The 24,391-nt window shown below is 40.4% G+C and overlaps 1 protein-coding gene across 3 annotated transcripts in view; it reads right to left on the bottom strand.

The window, feature by feature from the left end:
* Positions 1–6,248: 6,248 nt before the first annotated feature.
* Positions 6,249–24,391, bottom strand: part of tsc2 (TSC complex subunit 2) — a 34,923-nt gene continuing 16,780 nt past the window's right edge. For 2 of the 3 annotated variants that reach the window (XM_022208205.2, XM_022208196.2), the window contains exons 25-41: positions 24,029–24,123; positions 20,899–21,039; positions 17,723–17,884; positions 17,453–17,611; positions 15,266–15,378; positions 14,590–14,832; positions 13,109–13,357; positions 10,419–10,576; positions 8,298–8,905; positions 7,829–7,907; positions 7,662–7,748; positions 7,382–7,568; positions 7,142–7,281; positions 6,973–7,051; positions 6,801–6,892; positions 6,621–6,719; positions 6,249–6,520 (exon numbers count right to left, since the gene is read on the bottom strand). In XM_022208205.2, the coding sequence (XP_022063897.2) occupies positions 6,353–6,520; positions 6,621–6,719; positions 6,801–6,892; positions 6,973–7,051; positions 7,142–7,281; positions 7,382–7,568; positions 7,662–7,748; positions 7,829–7,907; positions 8,298–8,905; positions 10,419–10,576; positions 13,109–13,357; positions 14,590–14,832; positions 15,266–15,378; positions 17,453–17,611; positions 17,723–17,884; positions 20,899–21,039; positions 24,029–24,123 (2,859 nt within the window). In that variant the 3' untranslated portion in view covers positions 6,249–6,352. The remainder of the gene's footprint in view (positions 6,521–6,620; positions 6,720–6,800; positions 6,893–6,972; positions 7,052–7,141; positions 7,282–7,381; positions 7,569–7,661; positions 7,749–7,828; positions 7,908–8,297; positions 8,906–10,418; positions 10,577–13,108; positions 13,358–14,589; positions 14,833–15,265; positions 15,379–17,452; positions 17,612–17,722; positions 17,885–20,898; positions 21,040–24,028; positions 24,124–24,391) is intronic. The other variant, XM_022208212.2, reaches the window with a different exon arrangement.

The raw sequence follows: 24,391 nt of genomic DNA, 5'->3' as shown, positions 1-24,391 counted from the left end.
TCATAGTTTAGTATGTCATCTGAAAATAAACAATCAAAACAAACGTCATACTTTCGTATGTCGTCCAAAAATAAACAACAAACAATACGCCTGTATAGCTCAGTGGGTTAAGCAGGTGAACCACATATAGGGGCTGGTCTCCGACGCAGTGACCCGGGTTCGATTCCTGCTCGTGCCCATTTGCTGCATATCTTTCCCACACTCTTCTCCCCCATTTCCTGTCTCTCTCCTACTTCAACTATCAAATAAAAGATGAAAATAGGCCTAAAAATTAATATTAACAAAAAATGTCATAGTTTAGTATGTTGTCCGAAAATGGACAAAAGATGTCAGTTTAGTATGTCTCCTGAAAATAGACAAAAACGTCATAGCTTAGTATATCGTCCGAAAATGGACAGAAAATGTCATAGTTTCATATGTCGTTCAAAAATGAACAAAAAACGTCATAGTTTAGTATGTCATCTGAAAATAAACAATCAAAACAAACGTCATACTTTCGTATGTCGTCCAAAAATGAACAACAAACAATACGCCTGTATAGCTCAGTGGGTTAAGCAGGTGAACCACATATAGGGGCTGGTCTCCAATGCAGTGACCCGGGTTCAATTCCTGCTCGTGCCCATTTGCTGCATATCTTTCCCACACTCTTCTCCCCCATTTCCTGTCTCTCTCCTACTTCAACTATCAAATAAAAGATGAAAATAGGCCTAAAAATTAATATTAACAAAAAATGTCATAGTTTAGTATGTTGTCCGAAAATGGACAAAAGATCTCAGTTTAGTATGTCTCCTGAAAATAGACAAAAACGTCAGTTTAGTATGTCGTCCGAAAATGGACAAAAAACACCATTTTTTGTCCGACAATGAAAACAAACGTCATAGTTTAGTATGTCATCCGAAAATGGACAAAAAATGTCAGTTTAGTATGTTGTCCGAAAATGGACAAAAAACATCATAGGTTCGTATGTTGTTCAAAAATGAACAAAAAACGTCATAGTTTACTATATCGTCTGAAAATGGAAAAATGCCATTTTTTGTCCCAACATTCAAAACAGACGTCATAGTTTCGTATGTCGTCCAAAAATGAACAACAAACAATACGCCTGTATAGCTCAGTGGGTTAAGCAGGTGAACCACATATAGGGGCTGGTCTCCAATGCAGTGACCCGGGTTCGATTCCTGCTCGTGCCCATTTGCTGCATATCTTTCCCACACTCTTCTCCCCCATTTCCTGTCTCTCTCCTACTTCAACTATCAAATAAAAGATGAAAATAGGCCTAAAAATTAATATTAACAAAAAATGTCATAGTTTAGTATGTTGTCCGAAAATGGACAAAAGATCTCAGTTTAGTATGTCTCCTGAAAATAGACAAAAACGTCAGTTTAGTATGTCGTCCGAAAATGGACAAAAAACACCATTTTTTGTCCGACAATGAAAACAAACGTCATAGTTTAGTATGTCATCCGAAAATGGACAAAAAATGTCAGTTTAGTATGTTGTCCGAAAATGGACAAAAAACATCATAGGTTCGTATGTTGTTCAAAAATGAACAAAAAACGTCATAGTTTACTATGTCGTCTGAAAATGGAAAAATGCCATTTTTTGTCCCAACATTCAAAACAGACGTCATAGTTTCGTATGTCGTCCAAAAATGAACAACAAACGGTGCACCTGTATAGCTCAGTGGGTTAAGCAGGTGAACCACATATAGGGGCTGGTCTCTGACGCAGCAACCTGGGTTCGAGTCCCGCTCATGCCCATTTGCTGCATGTCTTTCCCACACTCTTCTCCCCCATTTCCTGTGTCTCTCTTACTTCAACTATCAAATAAAAGATGAAAATAGGCCTAAAAATTAATATTAACAAAAAATGTCATAGTTTAGTATGTTGTCCGAAAATGGACAAAAGATGTCAGTTTAGTATGTCTCCTGAAAATAGACAAAAACGTCATAGTTTAGTATGTCGTCCGAAAATGGACAAAAAAAGTCATAGTTTAGTATGTCGTCCGAAAATGGACAAAAAATGTCAGTTTAGTATGTTGTCCGAAAATAGACAAAAGATGTCAGTTTAGTATGTCTCCTGAAAACAGACAAAAACGTCATAGTTTAGTATGTCGTCCGAAAATGGACAAAAAAAGTCATAGTTTAGTATGTCGTCCGAAAATGGACAAAAAAAACGTCATCGTTTAGTATGTCGTCCAAAAATGGACAAAAACATCATAGTTTAGTATGTTGCCCGAAAATGGACAAAAAAAACGTCATCGTTTAGTATGTCGTCTGAAAATGGACAAAAAATGCCATTTTTTGTCCCAACATTCAAAACAGACGTCATAGTTTCATATGTCGTCTGAAAATGAACAACAAACGGTGCACCTGTATAGCTCAGTGGGTTAAGCAGGTGAACCACATATAGGGGCTGGTCTCCAATGCAGTGACCCGGGTTCGATTCCCACTCGTGCCCATTTGCTGCATATCTTTCCCACACTCTTCTCCCCCATTTCCTGTCTCTCTCCTACTTCAACTATCAAATAAAAGATGAAAATAGGCCTAAAAATTAATATTAACAAAAAATGTCATAGTTTAGTATGTTGTCCGAAAATGGACAAAAGATGTCAGTTTAGTATGTCTCCTGAAAATAGACAAAAACGTCATAGTCTAGTATGTCGTCCGAAAATGGACAGAAAATGTCATAGTTTCATATGTCGTTCAAAAATGAACAAAAAACGTCAGTTTTGTATGTCGTCCGAAAATGGACAAAAAACGTCATAGTTTGGTATGTTGTTCAAAAATGAACAAAAAACGTCATAGTTTAGTATCTCGTCTGAAAATGGACAAAAAATGTCAGTTTAGTATGTCATCCGAAAATGGACAAAAACGTCATAGTTTAGTATGTCGTCTGAAAATGGACAAAAACGTCATAGTTTAGTATGTCGTCCGAAAATGGACAAAAAAACGTCAGTTTAGTATGTCGTCCGAAAATGGACAAAAAAACGTCATAGTTTAGTATGTCGTCCGAAAATGGACAAAAAATGCCATTATTTGTCCGACAATTTAAACAATCTTCATAGTTTAGCATGTCGTCCGAAAATGGACAAAAAAACGTCATAGTTTAGTATGTTGTCCGAAAATGGACAAAAAAACGTCATAGTTTCGTATGTCGTCCGAAAATGGACAAAAAATGCCATTATTTGTCCGACAATTTAAACAATCTTCATAGTTTAGTATGTCGTCCGAAAATGGGCAAAAGATGTCATAGTTTAGTATGTCATCCGAAAATGGACAAAAAACGACAAAGTTTAGTATGTCATCCGAAAATGGACAAAAACGTCATAGTTTAGTATGTCGTCCGAAAATGGACAAAAAACGTCAGTTTAGTATGTCGTCCGAAAATGGACAAAAACTGCCATTATTTTCCGACAATTAAAACAATCTTCATAGTTTAGTATGTCGTCCGAAAATGGACAAAAGATGTCAGTTTAGTATGTCTCCTGAAAATAGACAAAAATGTCATAGTTTAGTATGTCGTCCGAAAATGGACAAAAATGTCATAGTTTCATATGTCGTTCAAAAATGAACAAAAAAACGTCATAGTTTAGTATGTCGGCCGAAAATGGACAAAAAACATCATAGTTTAGTATGTCGTCCGAAAATGGACAAAAACGTCATAGTTTAGTATGTCGTCCGAAAATGGACAAAAAACATCATAGGTTCATATGTCGTTCAAAAATGAACAAAAAACGTCATAGTTTAGTATGTCGTCCGAAAATGGACAAAAAACGTCAGTTTAGTATGTCGTCCGAAAATGGACAAAAAATGCCATTATTTTCCGACAATTAAAACAATCTTCATAGTTTAGTATGTCGTCCGAAAATGGACAAAAGATGTCAGTTTAGTATGTCTCCTGAAAATAGACAAAAATGTTATAGTTTAGTATGTCGTCCGAAAATGGACAAAAAATGTCATAGTTTCATATGTCGTTCAAAAATGAACAAAAAAACGTCATAGTTTAGTATGTCGGCCGAAAATGGACAAAAAACATCATAGTTTAGTATGTCGTCCGAAAATGGACAAAAACGTCATAGTTTAGTATGTCGTCCGAAAATGGACAAAATACATCATAGGTTCATATGTCGTTCAAAAATGAACAAAAAACGTCATAGTTTAGTATGTCGTCCGAAAATGGACAAAAAACGTCAGTTTAGTATGTCGTCCGAAAATGGACAAAAAATGCCATTATTTTCCGACAATTAAAACAATCTTCATAGTTTAGTATGTCGTCCGAAAATGGACAAAAGATGTCAGTTTAGTATGTCTCCTGAAAATGGACAAAAAATGTCATAGTTTAGCATGCCGTCCGAAAATGGACAAAAAAAAAACATTTTTTGTCCGGCAATGAAAACAAACGTCAGAGTTTAGTAAGTCGTCTGAAAATAGACAAAAACGTTATAGTTTGTCCGCAGTCACGGATTTTGGGTGTCCACTTTAAATCAGCAGGGGAGGCCTTACCAAGTGTGTTGACTATGTCTTTGTGGATTTCCTTGGGGGTCTTTCCTGTTTACATACAGCTACTTGATCACAGCTATGCTTTCTTTCTGTTCTATTTGTTTATTTTTTGGTTTTCCTAAAATCTGCAAAATTTCCAAAGGGCATCACCAGTAAAGGAATGGTGAAAAACATTTGTGTTTCTGTGCAGTGATATAAGGTTTTCTAGTTAAGCAGATGCGGCTCCAATCAACAAGGGAATCATGGCATACAAAGAGGAAGCTGCTCAGTCTTTGGGTTTGAGGCCAAACCAGCTACTTGGCATGCGTTACACGAACGTGTTATATGGGGACTTAAAGAAGTAACAAAAGAAAGGCCTGGACACCAAGTAAAATGTTTTAGGTGGGAAAAGAGCCGCGGCTGCCCTGCTTCAGTATTTAGGACATTAGGCAATGCCAGTGTAGTTGTATTTCAGCAGCTTTTCTTTTAAAGATTTTTCTTGTTTTTCCTCTCATATGCCAGAAATTATTCTCCAGACCACTTTGCACAGTACTGCAGCTGCACCCCCATAGATGCGAGAGTGCCTTAGAGATAGCACTGGTCTACTGGCATCATTTATTGTATGCGACATTCACACCTGGACTATGCGAAGCTACCAACTTATGCATCTGGAAGACACATGTGGCAAAGAGTGACTCCAAGTGTAACAAATCTCTATTGGATATTAATCTCAATAAGCAGAAGGATGTAACCAAATATCTACATTTCAGGTAAACTGTGGTACAGGTCTCACACAGATGTACACCATGTTTTTTTGTTTAAGAATCATATTCTAATGCAAAAATTCTGCTTTCTGCTCAGTGAACTATTTGAAGGCAAGTACACAACTCAAAAGTGTGTACACATTTTCTTATTCATTTGAATGACAAAGTGTGTCCAAACCTTTGACTGGCAATATATGTGTGCATTCTACACTTTACCCATTTCTCGGAGTGGAACACTTTTTTACAGTTAGTTTTCTGTGTGAAAGTCATTTACTTTTGCACTCAAAGGTAAATTTATAACAGCGATGAATGGTTGACATTTATGTAACTACTTTCAAAAGGCTGCTCAAGAAAATTGACAGAATATTCAGAACAGCCTGTTAAATCAGAAAAACCTCTAAGTCACAAGTGAGGATTGTGAAGACGGATGGGATGATTTGATGGAGGATGACTGCACAGGGCCTGTTTCAAAATATGTTGTCTCAGAGTATTTCCTGTATCAAGCTGAAATTTCACAGATGTTAAATATCCAGTTTATAAATTAAAAGTTTCAAGCAAATTAGAGACAGTCACACAAAAGCCCCTGATGATTTCTGATGAAATAGGCCACGTTTGTTTGCCTTTTTGGCATTATATTAACTTGACCTGTAGCTAATTATCTTGGTGAAATATTCACAAAAATGTATAAATACCATAAAACAGGATAACTAAATGTGGCATCACTGTTGTCCATGGGGCCAGAGTGATCATTTGTGATGCCTTTTCAGTAAATGGCTGAATGAAGCTGCTGAGGGGAGCTGCAGATTCAGATGATTACCCGCTCTAACTATTAGGAAGAAGCACAGGGTAAATATAACTGAATTGAACTGAAAAGCTTTTACGTTGCGTCTGATACATTATTACAGCAATAGCAATTACATTCAAACATAGCAAGGGTAAGAGGTACACTTGGGCTCCGATTTCTTCTTCAGCGAATGAGAAAGAGCACAACCCCACATTTCAAACCTTCTTCATGGTCATTTTTTATTCCATTCACATATTTACACACAAACACACCCTGTCAGTGTTCATGTGTATGCAAGTGTGTCTGCCAGGACAAGTAATGTAATCAAACAAAATCTGTGAAATCGTCGACTGTTGATACAAGTCTTTTCCTCTGCCCCGAGGCTTCTGGGTTTGGCGCTGGAGTGCTCTGCTGAAACGACTTGTTCTGCTGAGTGTGTCCTTGGGTCAACGAGATGCCAGGAGTTGATCGAGACTGGATATCTTCCTGGGCCTGAAGCAAAACAGAGAAGGGGAGATGGATCAAGTTCAGTTGAAATCAAGAATATGAGTCAGTGAAAGCAGTGATTAAGAAGAATTGCTGTTGGTCTTACTCGGGTCCTGATCCTCTTTATGTGTCGTAATCTTGCAAGCCACTTAGAGGCATATGCATCAGAGGGATTAGCTCTGTACTGATGCACCAAAGAAGCCATCTGGGGGGAGACAAAGAAAGGTCAAATATGTCTAAGTTTGTCTGACAACACGCAAGAAAAAGAAATGAGGTGAAAACTTACATTTGCATGCAGAGCCATCTGCCTGACTAACAGCGGAAGGTTGCGGTCTGAAACAATTTTCACCACCGTTGTGTCTACTAACCCCTCAAGGTCTGAAAAGGAGGAATAAAAATAAAACATAACTGACTGTAACAGGAACATGATGAGAAAAGAAACACGGAGATTAGCTCACCTTTGCGGCACTGAAGGGTGACGAGGTTACATTCATAATCCAGTGGTTTTATAATGACTTCGACAAAGTTGAACTGACCCTGAACGAGGGAATAAGAAAAGACGATGCACTGAAGGAAAACGTACACTGCAGAGTTCAGATTCTTAGACACGCGTGAGTGTGCGTCTACCTTGATCGTGCCTAGTTTGTAGTCCTCTCCGGAGTCATTGTACACCACCATGACAAAATCATTGCCAATGTGCCGTTTTTTGTTGCAGCAGCCCTTGTCGCTCTCCCTGTTTGGCATCAGTGTGGCGATGTGGAAGATGGCTGCAGAGACACGATCTTATTTAGAACACGTAGCAGACTGGCTGTGCAAAACAAAGGACCATAAATGTGATTCCTTCAATCCAGTCATGGACACTCTAACCTTGCATGATGTCATCATGCCAGCAGTAGGTGAACTCTCCGTCATCTCCGTACTGGTCCAGTCCTCCGAGGAAGATCTGGTCGGGGTCACAGTCTTTCAAGTGGATTAATTTACCGAGGCCTGTGAGCAAGGCGGCGTAGCGGTTCGAGCCGTACTCATTCGACAGGATGGCGACCTCATTGTTAACCTGAAGAAGATCAAAGCGTGAAGTCAGAGCATTCAGCAATTACATGACCATGATTATCAATTTAAATTGCAATCAGGGCCCTTATATTCTCACCTGACCAGCTCCTACAAACACGACTCCAATCTTATGGGTGTCATAAGGAGGCATCTGGTCTAGAACCTTCACAGCACGATCTATCACCTACCACAGAGAAAACACAATGTAAAGCTGTTTACATGGCACTGGATCAGATTCTCCGACAACCAGACAAGTCACCTCACCTGAGTTTTGGGCAGCAGCAGCGGCTTGTTGGCTTCATTCCCAAAGAAAGGAGAATGGTAGAGCTGGAGGAAGACGAAACTAGAGCAGACAAACGGAGAGAGACATGGCCTTTAAAATACACTGACTTAAAATAAATGCATTAATAGATATTTACATGATGTCAAAATAGATATAAGTATTAAAAAAAAAATTAAATCCAGGATTGCTTTCCACTCTTGTGGAAATGTGACACTCTTGTAATAAATGATGTAATACAGAGTAAAACTGGTAATGTCTATCTGAAATCTTTCAATCTGGTATCATTTGGTTGCAGAACATCATTAAAAATTTCTTCACTTCCAGGCTGTCACTTTGAATTTTGCCAAACAAAGCTAAGATGAGCTTACTGGCTTCACTTGATACATTGCACCATCTGGCAGAGACAGACCACAGAAGCTGTGATAGTTCCTTCTGTAAACTATCTAGTACCTGGGACTAAGTCCAGAGATTTTCTCTGCGTTGCTGGGTCCAGGTCGACTGTGGTAAGAGTCCCTTTCTGTCCTTCTCTCCCTCCTGGAGGAAGGGGCTGACACTGAGATGGTGTGACCCCGGGGTCGGTGGCCTCCACTGGGGGAGATGGGTCCGGGCGGTGCTGGTGCTGCTGGGAAAGACAACCTCATCACCCCAGCTCCACTCTGAGATGGTACAGCACCTGGACCTTCAACTGCTTGATTTTGCCCTGCCAGTCCATTAATATCTCCTCCTCTACTTCCCTCCACCTTGTCTTTGTCAAAATGAGGCTGCTGGAGCTGAGGTTTGCCGTCTGATGGCGCTCGGGGTCGTGATGTGTCTCCCAGCACAGACTCAGACTCCATGGCAGCCTTGGTGAAAGCTTCAGGTAAAGTTTGGAGCTCTGGTGAGGAGCTGGACTTGTTGAGTCCATGACCCTGGGACTGAGTGTGGGTCTGGAAGGGAAGTTCAGGCCCCTGACTGCCTGGAGTGGAGGGTCCTAGACTGGGCTGATCAATAGGAATCGCTCCTTCACTCACTTCTTCTAGAGTCGACTTTTCATCATCTTGACTGGAGGTAGAGGAGGACTGAAAGGTAAAGATAAAAGCTTTAGCATGTTTTAGCAGTATATCTAATAGCTAAAAAATACTACACTCCAGTTCTGTAGAACCAGAATACAAACACTGCTAAGTAAGTGCCACTTGTTACAACACAGGCAGGGAAGACCCATTTAAAAGGAGTGCAGGCAACACTGAATATCTATCAAATGGTAATGAAACAGCACAGGTGGTGCAGATGCTCTGATAAACATTAGCATAATATAATCAGCTTTTAAGTGTTGGCACAGACAGTAAAGCTGCAAACAAGCAATGTGAACTACAGTATTCAGCAAAAGTGAATACACCCCTGTGCAATATTACTTTAATGCCGCATTATTCTAAACTGTTAAATCTTACAGTAACTGCGTTACTTCCAAGCAGTGTAAAATTAAAGTCTAACAGATTGGATTAACTATCTTTAAAATACAGGCCCCACAGTAGGAAATGAGTGTAACAAAATTAAGTATACTTTTCATTCCTGAGATTAAAATCTTGTATTTTTTCAGAACTTTGCACGTCTTAGCCTTATTTTTGATCTAAGACTCATCTCCTTGGCAGAGAGGACACCACATTTCTGAAAAAATATTCTGCCATTCTTCAGACAGTTTTCCTCAGCTGCTCTTCGCTGGAAGGAAAGTGTTGGTCTGTCTTTCTCTTTAAAATACCCTAAGCATGTTCTATTATCTTTAAGCCAGGTGCTATAATTGGCCAGGTCACAGTTTTCATTTATTTCCACACAGGAAACTTGTGTGATTTTAGCACTGTGCTTTAGATCATAATCATGCTGGAATACTGCTCTCCTTACAAGCTTTTTCAAACTGTGAGTCATCTCGTCAGTCAGTATTTTTGGCATATCCACAATCATATAAATGTCACCTGCCTAACAGTTTTTGCACTTCTGCTGTTCTATATCATCAGAAATTCAATTCTGTGCTTCCCTGGCCAGATTCACGGCAAATGTGCTAAACCCCATCTGGGCCAAACTCATTTATCTTGGTCTCATTTGACGAAACGATGTGTTCCCAATACTCATCAGGGTTCCTTTCACGCACTTTGGAAAAGTTTATACTTGATGTTTAATGCAAAAGAGCAAACAGACTTTTTTGTTCTCATATGCTGTCTATAGAGGAGTCCATCATACTGTCTGTGCTGTCAAACAACGTGATTTTAATCAATAACCCCTGTGCTAAGTCTAAAGCACTTGTCTGTTTTCCAGAGCTGACTATTGTCAGCACTGAAACTCGAGGAGGATGCCACTCTGGCTCTGATTAGGGGTACTAGGGCTCCTTCTGCACCTTCTGATTACTGTTGCAACTGTTGTTCGACTGCTTTGTAGTTGGATCTTCCTGTGTTTTTTCCATCTTTGTGAAGTCTCAAAAAAAGATTTTTCTGTGGTAACTCGTTTCACGTGGATTCATGATGTCGACATGCAGATTTACTTGTTGAATGGGGTTATCCGTTCAAGTCAGTGTCGTTTTATGCACATGCACCAGCTACCTACCCTGCTTAGTGTTCCAGGAGGGGGAGTCTTTGTGAACTTGTCAGCAGATATGACAATGGGATCCGAAGGCATTGCCTCAAACTCTTCACTCTCCAGCCAATCAGGAGGGGTGTGTGCTGTGGTGACCCCTGAGCCCTCCTCCAGGACCACCACAGAGTCTACAGCAGGATACAGTAACAACCAAGTGGGTTATAGGTGGACATACACGCAAAAAAAACATCTAAAGTACATACACATAGTCACATCATCCACTGTTAGTTATACAATTAGAGACACAAATATATGAATACGTGAGATTCTGACAAACATTAAAGATTTCATCAGTTGTTATTTTGACATCACCACTTCACCCTGACCTTCTCCACATTCCAGTTAAATATACAAGTTTAACTAATCAATCTAACACAAAACTTAAACATATGCATCCACGCTGATCAACAAACTTGAGGGCAGTCGGGCAAACACAGCCATGTGCAAATCATGACCTACGGTGATTCCAACCTACAAACACTCAGTTCAGAGACACAGACGGATGCAGCAGACAGCATCAAGCCATTATGGGCTCATCTACTTAATTTCCATCAAGACACATGCATTGCTTTGGTTGGCTTGTTGGTTATTTCAGCCCAAACACATTGCAGCTACTGCAACAGCAGCCCAGACCAGGCCCTCCAGTCCTGTATCCCCCAAAGAAGACTGTCTTGACACCCAAAGGAGAAGAAAAACACAATCAGAAATGTTGGCATTTGCCCTCAAAACTGCAGCTCTGAAAATTTCTTCATCGCCCTACTGGTCTGCCAGTAAAGCAAGGAAGTGCGTGTTCTGTAGCTGAGGTCTGGGCTTTCCTGTTGACAACATCAGAGGTTCAGAGGTTAAAGGTCGACCTGGCAGTATATTTCAGAAACACAGGAGTTAGAGAAGATGATTAGGATGGAAGAACAAATCACAAAAGGAGTCAAAAATGAATAAATCACAATCTATCTAAAGGTGTGACTGATCCGAGCGCATGGACATTTTCATCATCACTCTTTGAGGACCGTCCCTCCCATGTTAATAATAGACTGATGATTAAAGTAGAAATGCCGAAGTTCTTAACTTGCACAATCTCTGAGCATAAAAAAGCAGGTCTTTTGCACAACTGAGTTCTGTGTGACAGTTGTGGAGGAAAGGGGGGCAAAACGAAAAAGAAAGCTCCTCCACATCATCTCCCATTTACTATTAAAAGACTAGTTTAAACATGTTGGGAAACATGCGTTTGCTGTCTTGTCATAAGTTTGTTGAAAAAACTGAGTCCACTCTCATGAATATTTGGTAAATTAAAAGTTACTTCTGGGGTCAGATAACTTTGCTTAGCATAAAGGTTGTTTTGCATCCTCACAGAATAGAATCACTTCATTCATCCCCGAAGGGAAATTCAATGTGATGTTACAATGATGACAACACTTCAGAAGGTCTCTGCTCCAGTTGCTAAATAGAAAGAAATTAACAGAAATTAACCCAGAAAAGCCTAGAATCCTGGCCATGAAAAGTCAGGAACCATAAGACGCATGAAGCCATAAATTATTGTTTATGCATCAGTTTTTGGACGGACATAAATGCTCAAATTGAGAGGTGCTTGTACACATTATCCCCCGTTTTTAGTCAATGCTACGTTGACCATCTCTTGGCTATACAGTGAACATACTGAAATAATCTACCTGTAGTGAAAAAACATGTTTCCCAATAAACATTACATGGGAATACAATACTTTGGTCTTTGATCTCATCCTTTTAATTGCAAATGAGAGATAATTTACAGCTTTCTCTGCCAACATTTTTTAACTCCCAGTAGAAGCCACTTTACTGAAACCCACCTGTAGTTCGTGCTTGCAGACCGCTTTATTGTACAAGTGAGAAGAAATATACTACACCAGGAGTTTTCTGGAGGGGGAGGTGTGGGGTCACACATGTGGTGGACGGTACCTGCCCATGAAATGCTCCTGTGCAACCTGCCAGGGGCCGCAGGGCCTGGGGGGGCAGTGCCCAGACCCAGAGACCAGAGAGAGCAGCCCACTGCAAGCGTGATGCCAGAAGACAGGTCGGTGGCACATGAAGCCACAAAACCCATCGCAGCCAACCACAAACCAGCATCACGGTGAGGATGACGAAACATGAAAAGAAACCAAATCAGAACAAGGGGAACAGTCTCAGAGGTAATGAGAAAAGAAAAAAAAAAAAAAAAAGAGTGGAGAAAAAAATGAGTTTATGAGAAAAAAATGTGAACATGAGTGACAGGAGGGAATTGAGCCCCAGAGCAAGAGAGAAATGGATATAAAACACAGGACAGTGGGTACCACTGAAAAGAAGGTTTCTGCAAAACAAGAACATGTGACTTATAAACAAGCACCTGTCAAAGCAGTGATATTTAACAATCACTGACCTGAGCGAATCCAAGGTGGCCTATTGATCACTTTCAGGTTTAAATAAAGAACTTACAGGCAATTTGCCATTTAGGTCATGTAATTAAGAAAGACCAGGAACAGGCAGTCAGGCGGAGGGATGCATTCATGCGTAACAATACATGAACTAGTCGATAAGGACTTTCCATTTTGCTGTACTGGATGTGCTGCTGTGATTATTTTACAGATAAAACAACAACCCTACATTTCTGATATTTCTAGCTTTCTCAGACTCTTCAGACTTCCACCCACCAGTATTGGAGCGCTGCATCGGGTGTGTCTTCCCTCCGATGTTGCTGTGTGTTTGGATTAAGGGCTCAGAAATAGGTGCTGGGGCAGGTGCAGTTGTGCTGGCAGGAGCACTGGCTGTCTGAGCAGGAGGCTCCTTCACTCCCTCCATCGCCATCAGGACAGTGGAGAGCTCCTGCAGCGGCATGTTGCCGAGCTCAGAGGAGAAGGGGCTGGGTGGGTTCTCCAAACACATCAGCCAGCTAGTGTTGCCTGTAAATGTAGAGCAACAAAAACCAACAGTGAAGCCTCTGAAAACAGGACTGTTGCTTCTAACTTTCTATCCGAGTGATCACTTTAGATGGAAATATTGCAAAATTCACTGAACAGTGGTTGTTTTTAACTTAAGTTTGGTGAGTTTCCACGAAAACAAGGCGGTTATAACATTTAAATTTTAGCGGTGCAGGACAGCAGTTTGGAAAATTCTATGAAGTGAACTTCTGGGTAACATGTAGTCTTAATGGGCAGCAATTCAGTATCTATTTTACACTTGTTCGATGTCTGATAACAGAAACAGAAAAATATGATAAACGAGAATAGATTTACTGGGAACTAAGCTGTACTCTCCTGCTCTATGTGAGCATAGAGCAGGAGAGAAGCAAACAGGTGTAAATGTTAGCAGAGTTTAGGTTACACTGAGACACAGAAGGCAACTTTAAAATGCAGTAACCCACACAAACTTTTAAATCATGCTACTGTCTCGTACAGAACGAATTATCATACATGTGCAGTAGATCAGAATCTAGCATGCATATTATTGCTATTGTAACATACAGGCTGTGTGCACATAACCCTTTAACACCTGAGGGTCATACAGTCCACCTGGGTTATTTTTTTGGGCTGTAAAAGAGTCATAAATCATACTATGAGTGATTGCTTTTACCCTTTTTTCAGAACAACCAAAGTTTTCAATATCTGGCAGCATCTGACATAAACTATGTGTTTAGACGATGTAACAATAGTTCAAAATGGAAAAAAACAAAAAACTGATTTGGATTTTTCAGGATTTTAAAATTAGGAACTGGAGATGAACATGAAAAAAATAGACAACAAAAATGTAAAATATGAACTAATGAAATGAAATAAATATTTACAAAAAATGAAGTTTTATAGGATTTGTAAAACGGGAGCGGCACACTACATGTTTACTGTAATGGATTGAGATTTTCTCCAGGTTTCAAATCTCTGCAAATTGATTTTCATATTGCAATGAAATGTACAGGAAAAATGCTGCCCAAGAGGAGTAAAATCAATTTAAAATCAAGCTTCAGAAATTAACAACAAATGTTTTGTTTAGCTAATATGCAGTTACCTAACCAAAACATACATAACCACTGGTCTGTCTTGTACCAACTATCCCTAAAACAATAATAATGAAAATAAAGACCACCCAGCCACTGAACATGAAACCTGATTGTCATTAAATGTGTTCAAAGGTGGCATACCTGATGGTCTACGTATGAAGATCTCAGCCCAGCCTTGTGTGAGCATTGGGACAAACTCAGCCAGGCTGGGGTTGTCTTTCAGAGGTGGGGGAGCTGATGGGTTGGCAGAAGTGGAGGAGGGAGGACCCAGACTGTCCAGAGTGGGACCGGAAGAGGGAGAGAGTGGAGCAGCTAACTCACCCTCAGAGGGGGACACCAAAGGACTGAGGCTCTGAGCAGGACCAGCACGGAGAGCATGACCACCTGGAACATAAGGTCAGACAATCAGAGAAAAGCCATCAGAAAACAGCAGGCTCCTCTGAGAAGGTATTTAAATTCATCGAAAAAAACACAAACGCAATCACTGGCTGCAATTTAATGAGCAGAACAAGAGCAGGTGAACCCATTCAGGCACACTGACAAAGCCACAAATCATTAAAATACACATTTACATTAAATATAGTAATCAAGGTAGTAACATCTGATTATCCTTTTAATGCATAATAAACCAAGATGGAGTAACAATGTACTCTATCAGAATCATGCATCAGAAGTAGACAGCAGAAATAATAGATTGTCCGTATGAGAATATAATGATTGTATCCTGCTATGAAAAGCTACCTCATTTTTTCTCAATTCAGGACAGCAGGAGGTCCAAGGCTAAGTGTTACCTGCTGAGCAACGGAGTATGTATTACCTGAAATGGAGCGGACCCGGATCCGTGTGGCTCTGTTCTGCTGCTGGCTTGACTGTGACTCCAGTTTGGCCGGAGCTTCTTTGGTCATGCGGGTGTGTAGTGATGGATCTGACCTGCAGGACCGAGAGAGTGAAATGTTTACAAAGAAGCAAAACAGACAAAGTTTTTAGTCATAGCCGCTCTGGGAGGTTGTACTTCTTGTTTGTTTTGCCAATCCTACTTTATCATTTAAGCATTGGTTGATGCTAGAGGTACGGACCCGTACCCGTAGCATCTGTACTAGAGGTACGGACGTGTTAAGGTCACTGAAGAGCTGGCGATGGTTATTGCTGCACATTACAGGCAGTTTATATGAATGACTTTGACGGGGAACATTGTATAATTTAACTAAAAATACACCGTCTCCTCTCACACTTTACGTAGACAATGTAGTTTTTACGCTTTTAGACGCCGTGTCTAAATTGTTTGAAGTCCAGTTCCTATTAATTAGTTTACCGCGTTCAGTGGTGGAAGCGGCTGACGAACTCCATTGCAAATGTTCCCATTTAATTTCGGACGCTAATTTACAAGATAAAGTTACGGATGTCGAATATGAAACAAACACTCGTGAATGGTGAGAAGCAGCTCTTTAATTCGGCATGAATTTAAAAAACCCACAAACTCGATTTACTGTGATATTGTGAGATTTGTTTGTGGTTATGTAACTTAGCCATTCAACAGAGTCCGCTAACATTAAAGTGACTGACGTGCAGTGTCTGTGTTGACAGACGGAGAAAATACGTCAGGGTTTTGTTTAGGTTGTTAATATGTAATAGTCTGTCGCTACTTTTGAAGGTAAAAAAATACTTGTAGTTTGCTGGCTGTTAGTTCCGCCATTCATTCCGCAGATTCACCTCGAATCACGGAAGCGCCTTCATCAGCGTCGCCGGCTCATTAATATTTATGTACGTCGGATTACCAGCCAATCACGAAGCGTGTTCATCAGCCGGCTCATTAATATTTAGGGAAAGTGCCGTATCCGTAGGCCACAGGCTACGGGTCCGGGTCCGTATCTGTAGACACTACCTTAAGCATTTAAAGCCCTCCTTCTGAGTTTTAGATCTTGTTAACATGTTCAGATGACTTTTTTTTAATCCTGGACGACATGAGTGAAATAAGCAATCAACAGCATTGCTGAGCATTTCCACCTATAAACTGCAGTATACTGACAACAATTTTAAAAGCACTGATTCAGACTTCCAGGGTTTCATGCATAACAAATCATCCTGTCAGTTTGCCCTTTTCAGTATTATTATTCATTTTCAAAATCTGTTATCGGTTTGAACATGTGTGGCAGAATTTCTTCAATATTAAAACTTGCCATTGTGTAACATACAACAGTTATACAGTGATTGAACAGAGTAGTAAATGAGACAGTTGTGTGCAGCAAGGCAGGAGGAGTAAATGAAGAAAGAGGCAGAGACTTTATAAGATGTACTCATGCTTGAGGACTCAATGTTGTGGTGCTACATCTAAGCCATTTAATCCAGAAAGGGATTATTTTCATGGGGAAAAAATGAAATATATATTTTTGAAACACAGAGATGAGTTTCTAGAGGTTATCAGTCACTAGAGAGACTTTAACATTTGCTAATTAGTACTAAACCTTAAATCTAAGGCTAAATGTCACACGTTTCACAGGTATTTGGGTATACCCAAGACAGTGGATTATTTTGTTTTTCCAAGATTTTGGAGCATTTTGATCTGTATACTAGAGACAGCTAAAAGAAAATGTGGAGGAGAGAGAGAAGGAATGACAAACAGCAAGGGACTGGAATTGAAAGGAGGCCACTGCACACACACTGAAAAACATGTAAGTTTGAAATGAAAATTATTTCAACAAAGTGATAGCAATTCATCCAGAGGGTGACAAGAACGTCAGTTTCAAAGTTTCATGGCAACCAACACATGCCAAAATAAGACACAAATGTCAACACAGACCGCTATACCACTAAGCATCAGAATCAAAATTCTTTTTTTGGATAATCCAATATCAAAAATAAAGATACTTTTACAGGAAAAATGCAGAGGAAACCTCAGGAAGAGCAGCTGAGGAGAGATGCCGCTTCCAGGATGAACAGATGCAACAAATGTGTTTAAGAGAAAAGCAGTAGATGGAAACTGAGGAATTCTTTTATACATACGCACCTGGTCATTTCTCCTCCTCCTCCCAGGCGTTCAGCCATGTCCAGGCCCAGCAGCGCTTGTGTTCTGACCCCTCCACTGGTTGTTATGGTAACAAGCTTGTTGCCCACCAACCAGGTCATACTACGGCCTCCTGCCAAGAGGAACTCTGCGATGGGAGACCTAAGATGACAAGCAGAGGCCAAAATCACCACTGAAACAGACTCCTTTCCATTACATCACTATGTAACCAACCACCCAAAAGTCACACAGATAAAATAAGTCCTGGCAAACCTTTTGGGTAGCGCAGAGAAGTTGGAAAACACATATCGTGCCATCATGTCCAGACAGGTCTCTGTGAGCTCCAGGTGGACGGTCTTCAGCCCCTCATCTGCCTGAGTTACCGCATTTTCATCGGCAGAGCCCAGACTGCAGGTGGTGGTCGAGGTGTGCATCCTGTAGGAGGATATGGAGAGATTTCTAAATAACAGCAAGAGGTGCAGAGGAGTAAAAGGAGGGCACATTGTGCCATGATATATATATTAACATGGAATCAGTGCACACAGACATGCAAGCTTTGATATGTACAGATACAAAGAGAACTGCAGAATGTGATTTAAATAATGCTGCACAGACACCAGTACTCATGTTTCTGCCCATATCACATGCAACACACGCATTTATATGCACACATGCATCCACCTGTGTGTATATATGCAAATCCACCACAAGATCATTACTCTCTCAAGCACACAAACAGAAACACATGCTTAGACGTGGTATTAGTGTCCTCATAGGTATTGGTACTACACTGGTTATTTCTCTAACCGTACGAGGCTGAAAAGATCTGTTTTGTGACATTTTGATGCAAAAAAAAAAGCAGCAGGTAGAAGCCACAATGGGGTGAAATGTGCTTAACTGGGCACTGATGTCTCCATTGAATCTAAACCTCTGTATTAGTTTTTCACTGAAGAGTGAAGAGGATTTTGCACAAGAACCATTACTGCATGTGCCCTACGGACCTCCTGCCAAGAGGAACTCTGTAATGGGAGACACAAACAGGGACACATGCTGGGACATGGTATTAGTGTCCTCATAGGTAGTGGTACCACACTGGTTATCTCCCCAAGCCCTGAGTAGGAGGCTGAAGGGACCTGTTTTGTGACATATTTTGATGTTAAAAAAAAGCAGTAAGTAGAAACCATGTAGGAGTCAATGTGTGTAACTGTGTGCTAATGTCTCTCCTACAGCTAAACCTTTTTATTACTACTGCAGAGGGAAGAAGCCCTTGCACAAGAACAATCACTGCATGTGCTCTACAGACAAATCAGATTAAAAGCACATTTACAGTTGATAACATCAGTCTCAGTTAGCCAGAGAGAGACACTGAAAGGCTGGCTTGCTGCTCAAAAGTAATCATACTGAAAAATGATTTACAGCAACATTTTAGCCTAAGTGAGATGTCTCTGTTCACCACAGCTGCAAGTATTCATTGAAAATTATAAAGAAACAGCTAAAAGGAACAAATATTAAGCATATGTCTTCAGCAGATCAAGCACAATGAACCGCTTTAGCTTTACTTGGCTCTGCCCGGCAACTATTCAATATAACTACACATCCAATCCATTTCTAAGACGCTATAATGGATTGTATTGGAAGGAACACATCTCGGCTGAATATTATCATTGCCATCCATGCATGTTTTCATAGCACTAAAGTACCTTCTAAATACAAAATCTAACTCAGATGTGTTTACAAAATATGAATTTAAATATTTTAAGGATGAAAATGGATGCCCACAGATACACTGGTAATACTGCTCTGTGGATTTGTTAGCTTTTTTTTTTTTTTAATGGAGCCAGAAGAAGTCACTCAGACCAAGTCCCACAGTGTGAATCAACAACCATTCCATACATTTTATACTTACCATTCTGTAACTGTCAATGACTCATTTTTCACTTCAATGTCTAGTGCACACATATTTCAAAACACATGACCATGAAAAACTCACAACTGAGTAGGGTGTGCTCCCTGCTTTGTGCTGCCATCCCCTGACTGTGCTTCTTTTCATTGAATCTACTCAAATCGAACTGAAGAGATGGGTATTCAACAATCGGCCGATTTAATGCGGACGCAGCTATCAGGATGGACAACACAAGATGACAGACAAAATAAAACTATGTATTCAAGGCTGTTTATCAAGTACATTTTCATCTGTGAAAATGTCAAGTATTAAAGTTTAAAACATGGTCATGTTGTCTGGGATGAAATGAGTGTTCACCAGTAAGCACGTTTCACATCTAAGTCACACAAAATCAAGCCTCAGAGGAAAAAAAAGCAGATTTACAGCCATTTGGCAGTTGAAGCAGGTTAAACAGATCTAGATTGCAGTTGTTTAGCCCCATTAAGTTTTGTGTTTTACTCTGAACTTAGTCGTTTTAAACACATAAAGTACTGAGCTTCTGTTGCCATCTGGTGGGCAACACTGGTTTGACACATTCAATAGCAGTGGCACTGCAGCCACATGCAACAACTGCAATGTTAGATCATACTTCCGCAAGACACTCAAGCAGGTCAGCCAAGCAGAGATAAGCAAAAACATACAAAGATAAGTGAGGCGGAAGTGTCTGTGTGGGTGTGTGTGTGTGTGTGTGTGTGTGTGTGTGTGTGTGTGTGTGGTGACATGAATGTTTTCAATCTGTCAATCAAACTGCATTAAAAGTTCACCTTAGCCCAGCTAGTCCTAAATTCCCACACTAAGAGATTGCCATGGTCACAGCAGCAAAGTGGATGTTTGAGTGGAGCAAAACAATACCAAAAAATATGTCAAGCAAGCAAACAAAGCTGCTGTGTTGCTGTTGTCCTCATCACTGGCCGAGGAAGCACAAGTGTCATCCCACCAACAAGAGGGAGCCAGAGTTGTAGGTTGCAGTTGTTATCAGTGAAGAATATAAGATTCCATCATTTTGAATACACATGCTTTTCACCAGTCCCTCCTGCCATTCATTTGTTGTTAGGCCAATCAAAACCAGTCAGCAGTCCACCCAGCAAAACACAAAAGAAAACCAAAATCAAACCAAAGACGAACTGTAATGAAACTAAATAAAAGCAGAATCTGTTAGAGCAAAATCAAAACAGAAAAACATCAATAGATGTTTTCCGATGTCTTTGAACAAACACTACATGCAAAAGCAAACCATAAAAACAGCATGTAAAAAACAGCACGAGTATGACTGCAGCCCAAAACAAACCAAAAAAGACTGACACACAAATCTTCCTCCAGCATGCACCACCCACTCCAGCTGTCCCTGGCAACAAACCACCCCAGCACCCACCCAACGGACCCGCATGACAATGACTATAAAGCCCTTGAACAAACCCATGGAGGAAGCAACAAGTGTTTGGGTTGTTATCGTTTGTTTAGTTTTTTTTTTTTTTTTGCTTTGTTACCCAGAAAGCTCTTCTCTAACCTGCGGACCGCATGTTCGGAGACACTGATGCTGCGGGAGCGGAAAGCGTCGATGGCTGAAAGGTCCCTCAGCTCTTTAACTGGAGAGCTGCTGCTATTGGCTACCGCTCCTGCCGCCTTTGCCACTTTCGCCGCCCGCAGACTGGGCGGTGAGGTGCGTCCATGGCAAAGATCGAGGGGAACGGGCCCGGGATGGTGTTACGGTCGGTGGCCAGTAAGGACATCGAGAGGGTGGCAGTGGTTTGGGAGTGTGGGAATTGGGGGGTTGTGTTGTGTGAAAGTAAACCAGGAGACAGCAGGGATCATCGCCCCAACACCAGAGCAACACGAGCAGGCGACCAGGGGCAAACGCCACACGGGGGGGGGATTGGGCAGGGTACACAGGACAGCGGCACAAAGGTCAAAGGGCAGGCGTCACATGAGGAGGGAGGGGCCAGGAGCAATGTAGAAAGGATCCAGGATGACACAACCACCCCCCAAAACCACAACCACAACGCAGCAACCAATCGCAGGAGGCAGCGCAGGAGGAGGGAGGGAGGTCAAATGAAGAAAAAACAAAACAAGGTGAAAATTAACAGCAGTGAACATCATAAATCAGATTACAGGAGAGCGGAGAAAGGAAAAAAAGAGGATAAAAATAAAAGGATAAACATCAAATAAACATAAACAGACAAGCTACAGCAGAGGGTAAAACAGCTTCTGCTATTCAGAAAAGGAAAATACACACAGAAAGTATTCAGGAGAGCAACAAAATAAACATTATTTCACACAGCCGGTTATAAGTAAAGCCAAGGACTAGTACAGGAGAAGTATAATCGTATGGATGGACTCAGCACAGGCCTTATATAATAGAAGTTAAAACAACACAAGTAAATCAACTGAAAAAGAAATGCTGGCTTAAACCTGAGGGTTGGAGTGCAGCAAGTCTGTACTAAATAATAAAGATTAGATGCATTTCTAAATAATATACTTCTTAATAGCTTAATGCATGATTTAAATTACCAGTAGTGTAATCCTAGGAAACATTAAGAAGGCTTCTAATCAAGTTGAAATTAAGTATGACATGCAGAACTCCAACCTCACAGGAGGCAGTGAGCAGCACAAGGACGATGATACCACAGTATGGAATACTGAAAGAGGGTTGATATGGAGGATCAGCAGAAACTGAAGATAATGGAAGGACAATGTATTACTGTGGAGAACTCTGATGGAGGTGGTGTGCTTTGTTATTAGGGCAGCACAGTTGTTGTGAGTTTTTTGGGAAATTAATGAGTGAATGAGGAGTCCAAAGTAATTTTGAGAGGGCTTGGGAGAAGAAAAACAAATAGCAAAAAAAGGTCAAAATAAGATGTGGCAGAAGTGTTGTGTATTGTTAGGGGACGTGGTCTCCAACTTTTTTTATCCGATGTACCCCTTCAGGCATGTCAAATGGAGTCAAGAACTCCTTTATGAACAACACATCTTATGTTCAAATGTATTCATTTAAACATATTTTACATATGATCTTGTTTTATGCTAGATAATAACAATATACGAGAACAAGTGGATATTATTAGGACGCTTTTCTATCCAGTTCAACTGTCAATACTGTTTGTCAGTTTTGTCAGCACTATTTGTTCAATATTTCACATTAGCGGGACATTTTCACACTATTCATTAATTTAATTTTTTCCAACACTTTATCCAGAACTGTTCACTATTTATTGCTACAACTTCTCAGTATTTTAACCATTTCTGTAATACTTTCAGCTTTCTACTTATTTACAGTAAGCCAACAGTTTTACCCATCTGTCCATAAATTTTAACTTTCTATTTCAACGATTTATCCACTACTTTTACCTAAAACATTTATCAGCTATTTATTGACAATTGTAACTGTTCATGCATTAGCTAACAATTTAATTTCTTTATTTATACTGTCAGTTGCCAATTACAACTATTTATGCATGCATTTAGCAAAAAAACGTAACTATTCCTCATACTTGAAGTGAACAGTTTGATCTGAAGATCCATATTTCTGTTTGACTAACCCTGATTGGCAGTGCACTTCACACGACTTTCAGCTCCCCTTCCGCAATTTGCGTGTTATCTCCTTCAGTACAGGAAACAACAACAACAACCTCCAGGCAGTAACAACGCATAAAACCACAGGTTTGTAGACGATTTGGATCGTCCAAAAAGTCAGCCCCGTTTGTTTATTTTCCAGTGAATTAGCCATTTTGATGACAGCTCCCTCCTTTCTGGATGCAAAAGCCCCCCAAAAACAATTAACCGTCCCACTATTTTGAAGGAACACCATTGCTGTATCCTGGACTTAGCTCTGCCCAAGATGCAGTGAATGGTTTTAAGAAGTAGAAGTCAGAACATTTTCCCCCCTACTGCATCCAGTTATTTAGTTCAGCGACATCCACACTAAGCCATAGATCGTAGTTCAGTCCCCTCCTTTTCTGTCATTATCTAGTGTTTTAATGAGTGACTTTGGACACGTTTTAATAATGTTTGGCCAATTAAGATGTGGACAACAAACAAACATTCACACCTTGTACAGTGAATGCTACCTTGCTGAGATAAGCTTTCTTATAACTCTGTGTGAACAGTGTGTATTTCTCTTTGTGTACATGTAACATAGTTACAATAACCAGATGGTGAGACATGAAGGAAGTAAGGAAACCCTACAGTCCTTTCCTGTATGCATGTACTTTTATAAGATGTGGGTATCAGATACAGTACAGAAACCCGTGGATAATATAATGCAATCACTAAGACAAAACAATATACTTAAAATAAATTACCATTACATTATACAAGTGCTTATGTTATTTTATCCATCCCCTGTGTGTCATTATTATGGAAAGTGAGTTTTGAATTTTAAAAAAAAATCCATTTAAAGAATCGTGACTAAAGACAGACACGTTTGAAAACATAAAAAGCATAAACGGTAACTAAAATTGATTGATGATCACCATGGCAACCTGAGAGGAGTCACTGCAACCATCAGGCCACAGTACTTGTCATGCTGAGTCCCGTTACCTTGGCAACCCCCGACCCTCTGACACAGCAACATCGCTACTGTGTGATGTTGCTGGTTTGTAGGTCTGCAAATTGCAGCCGAGTGTGAATATGTGCTTTACCTCTTGGGCCTTTCATTGAGGCTGGTACTTCGGGCACGAAACGGACCTTGCTCGTGGTTGTCATCGAACGGCAGCAGGGCATTGGAGCGCAAACCCTTTGGAAGAGAGACAAAAACACAAATCTCTGTTAGGAAGATTCATTGTTATACTGCAACGTCTGTTCTGCTGTTAGTATTCTAACTGAAAATGCATGCTTTAGGAAATTTTAAAAGAACAGATTGATATTTTGGGATATATGATCATTTACATTTGCAACAAAAGTGTTAGATTATGTCTGTCCAATATGAAGCTACAGGCAGGAGATGTTAGCTTAGCGTGCAAACAGGACAAATGGCAAGATTGGCTCCATGTAAAGTTAAAAGG

This window comes from Acanthochromis polyacanthus, chromosome 3 (genome assembly GCF_021347895.1).
Source record: "Acanthochromis polyacanthus isolate Apoly-LR-REF ecotype Palm Island chromosome 3, KAUST_Apoly_ChrSc, whole genome shotgun sequence".
NCBI lineage: Eukaryota > Metazoa > Chordata > Actinopteri > Pomacentridae > Acanthochromis > Acanthochromis polyacanthus.
The sequence above is the reverse complement of the archived record's forward strand: the minus strand, read 5'-3'. Positions and strand labels throughout refer to the sequence as shown.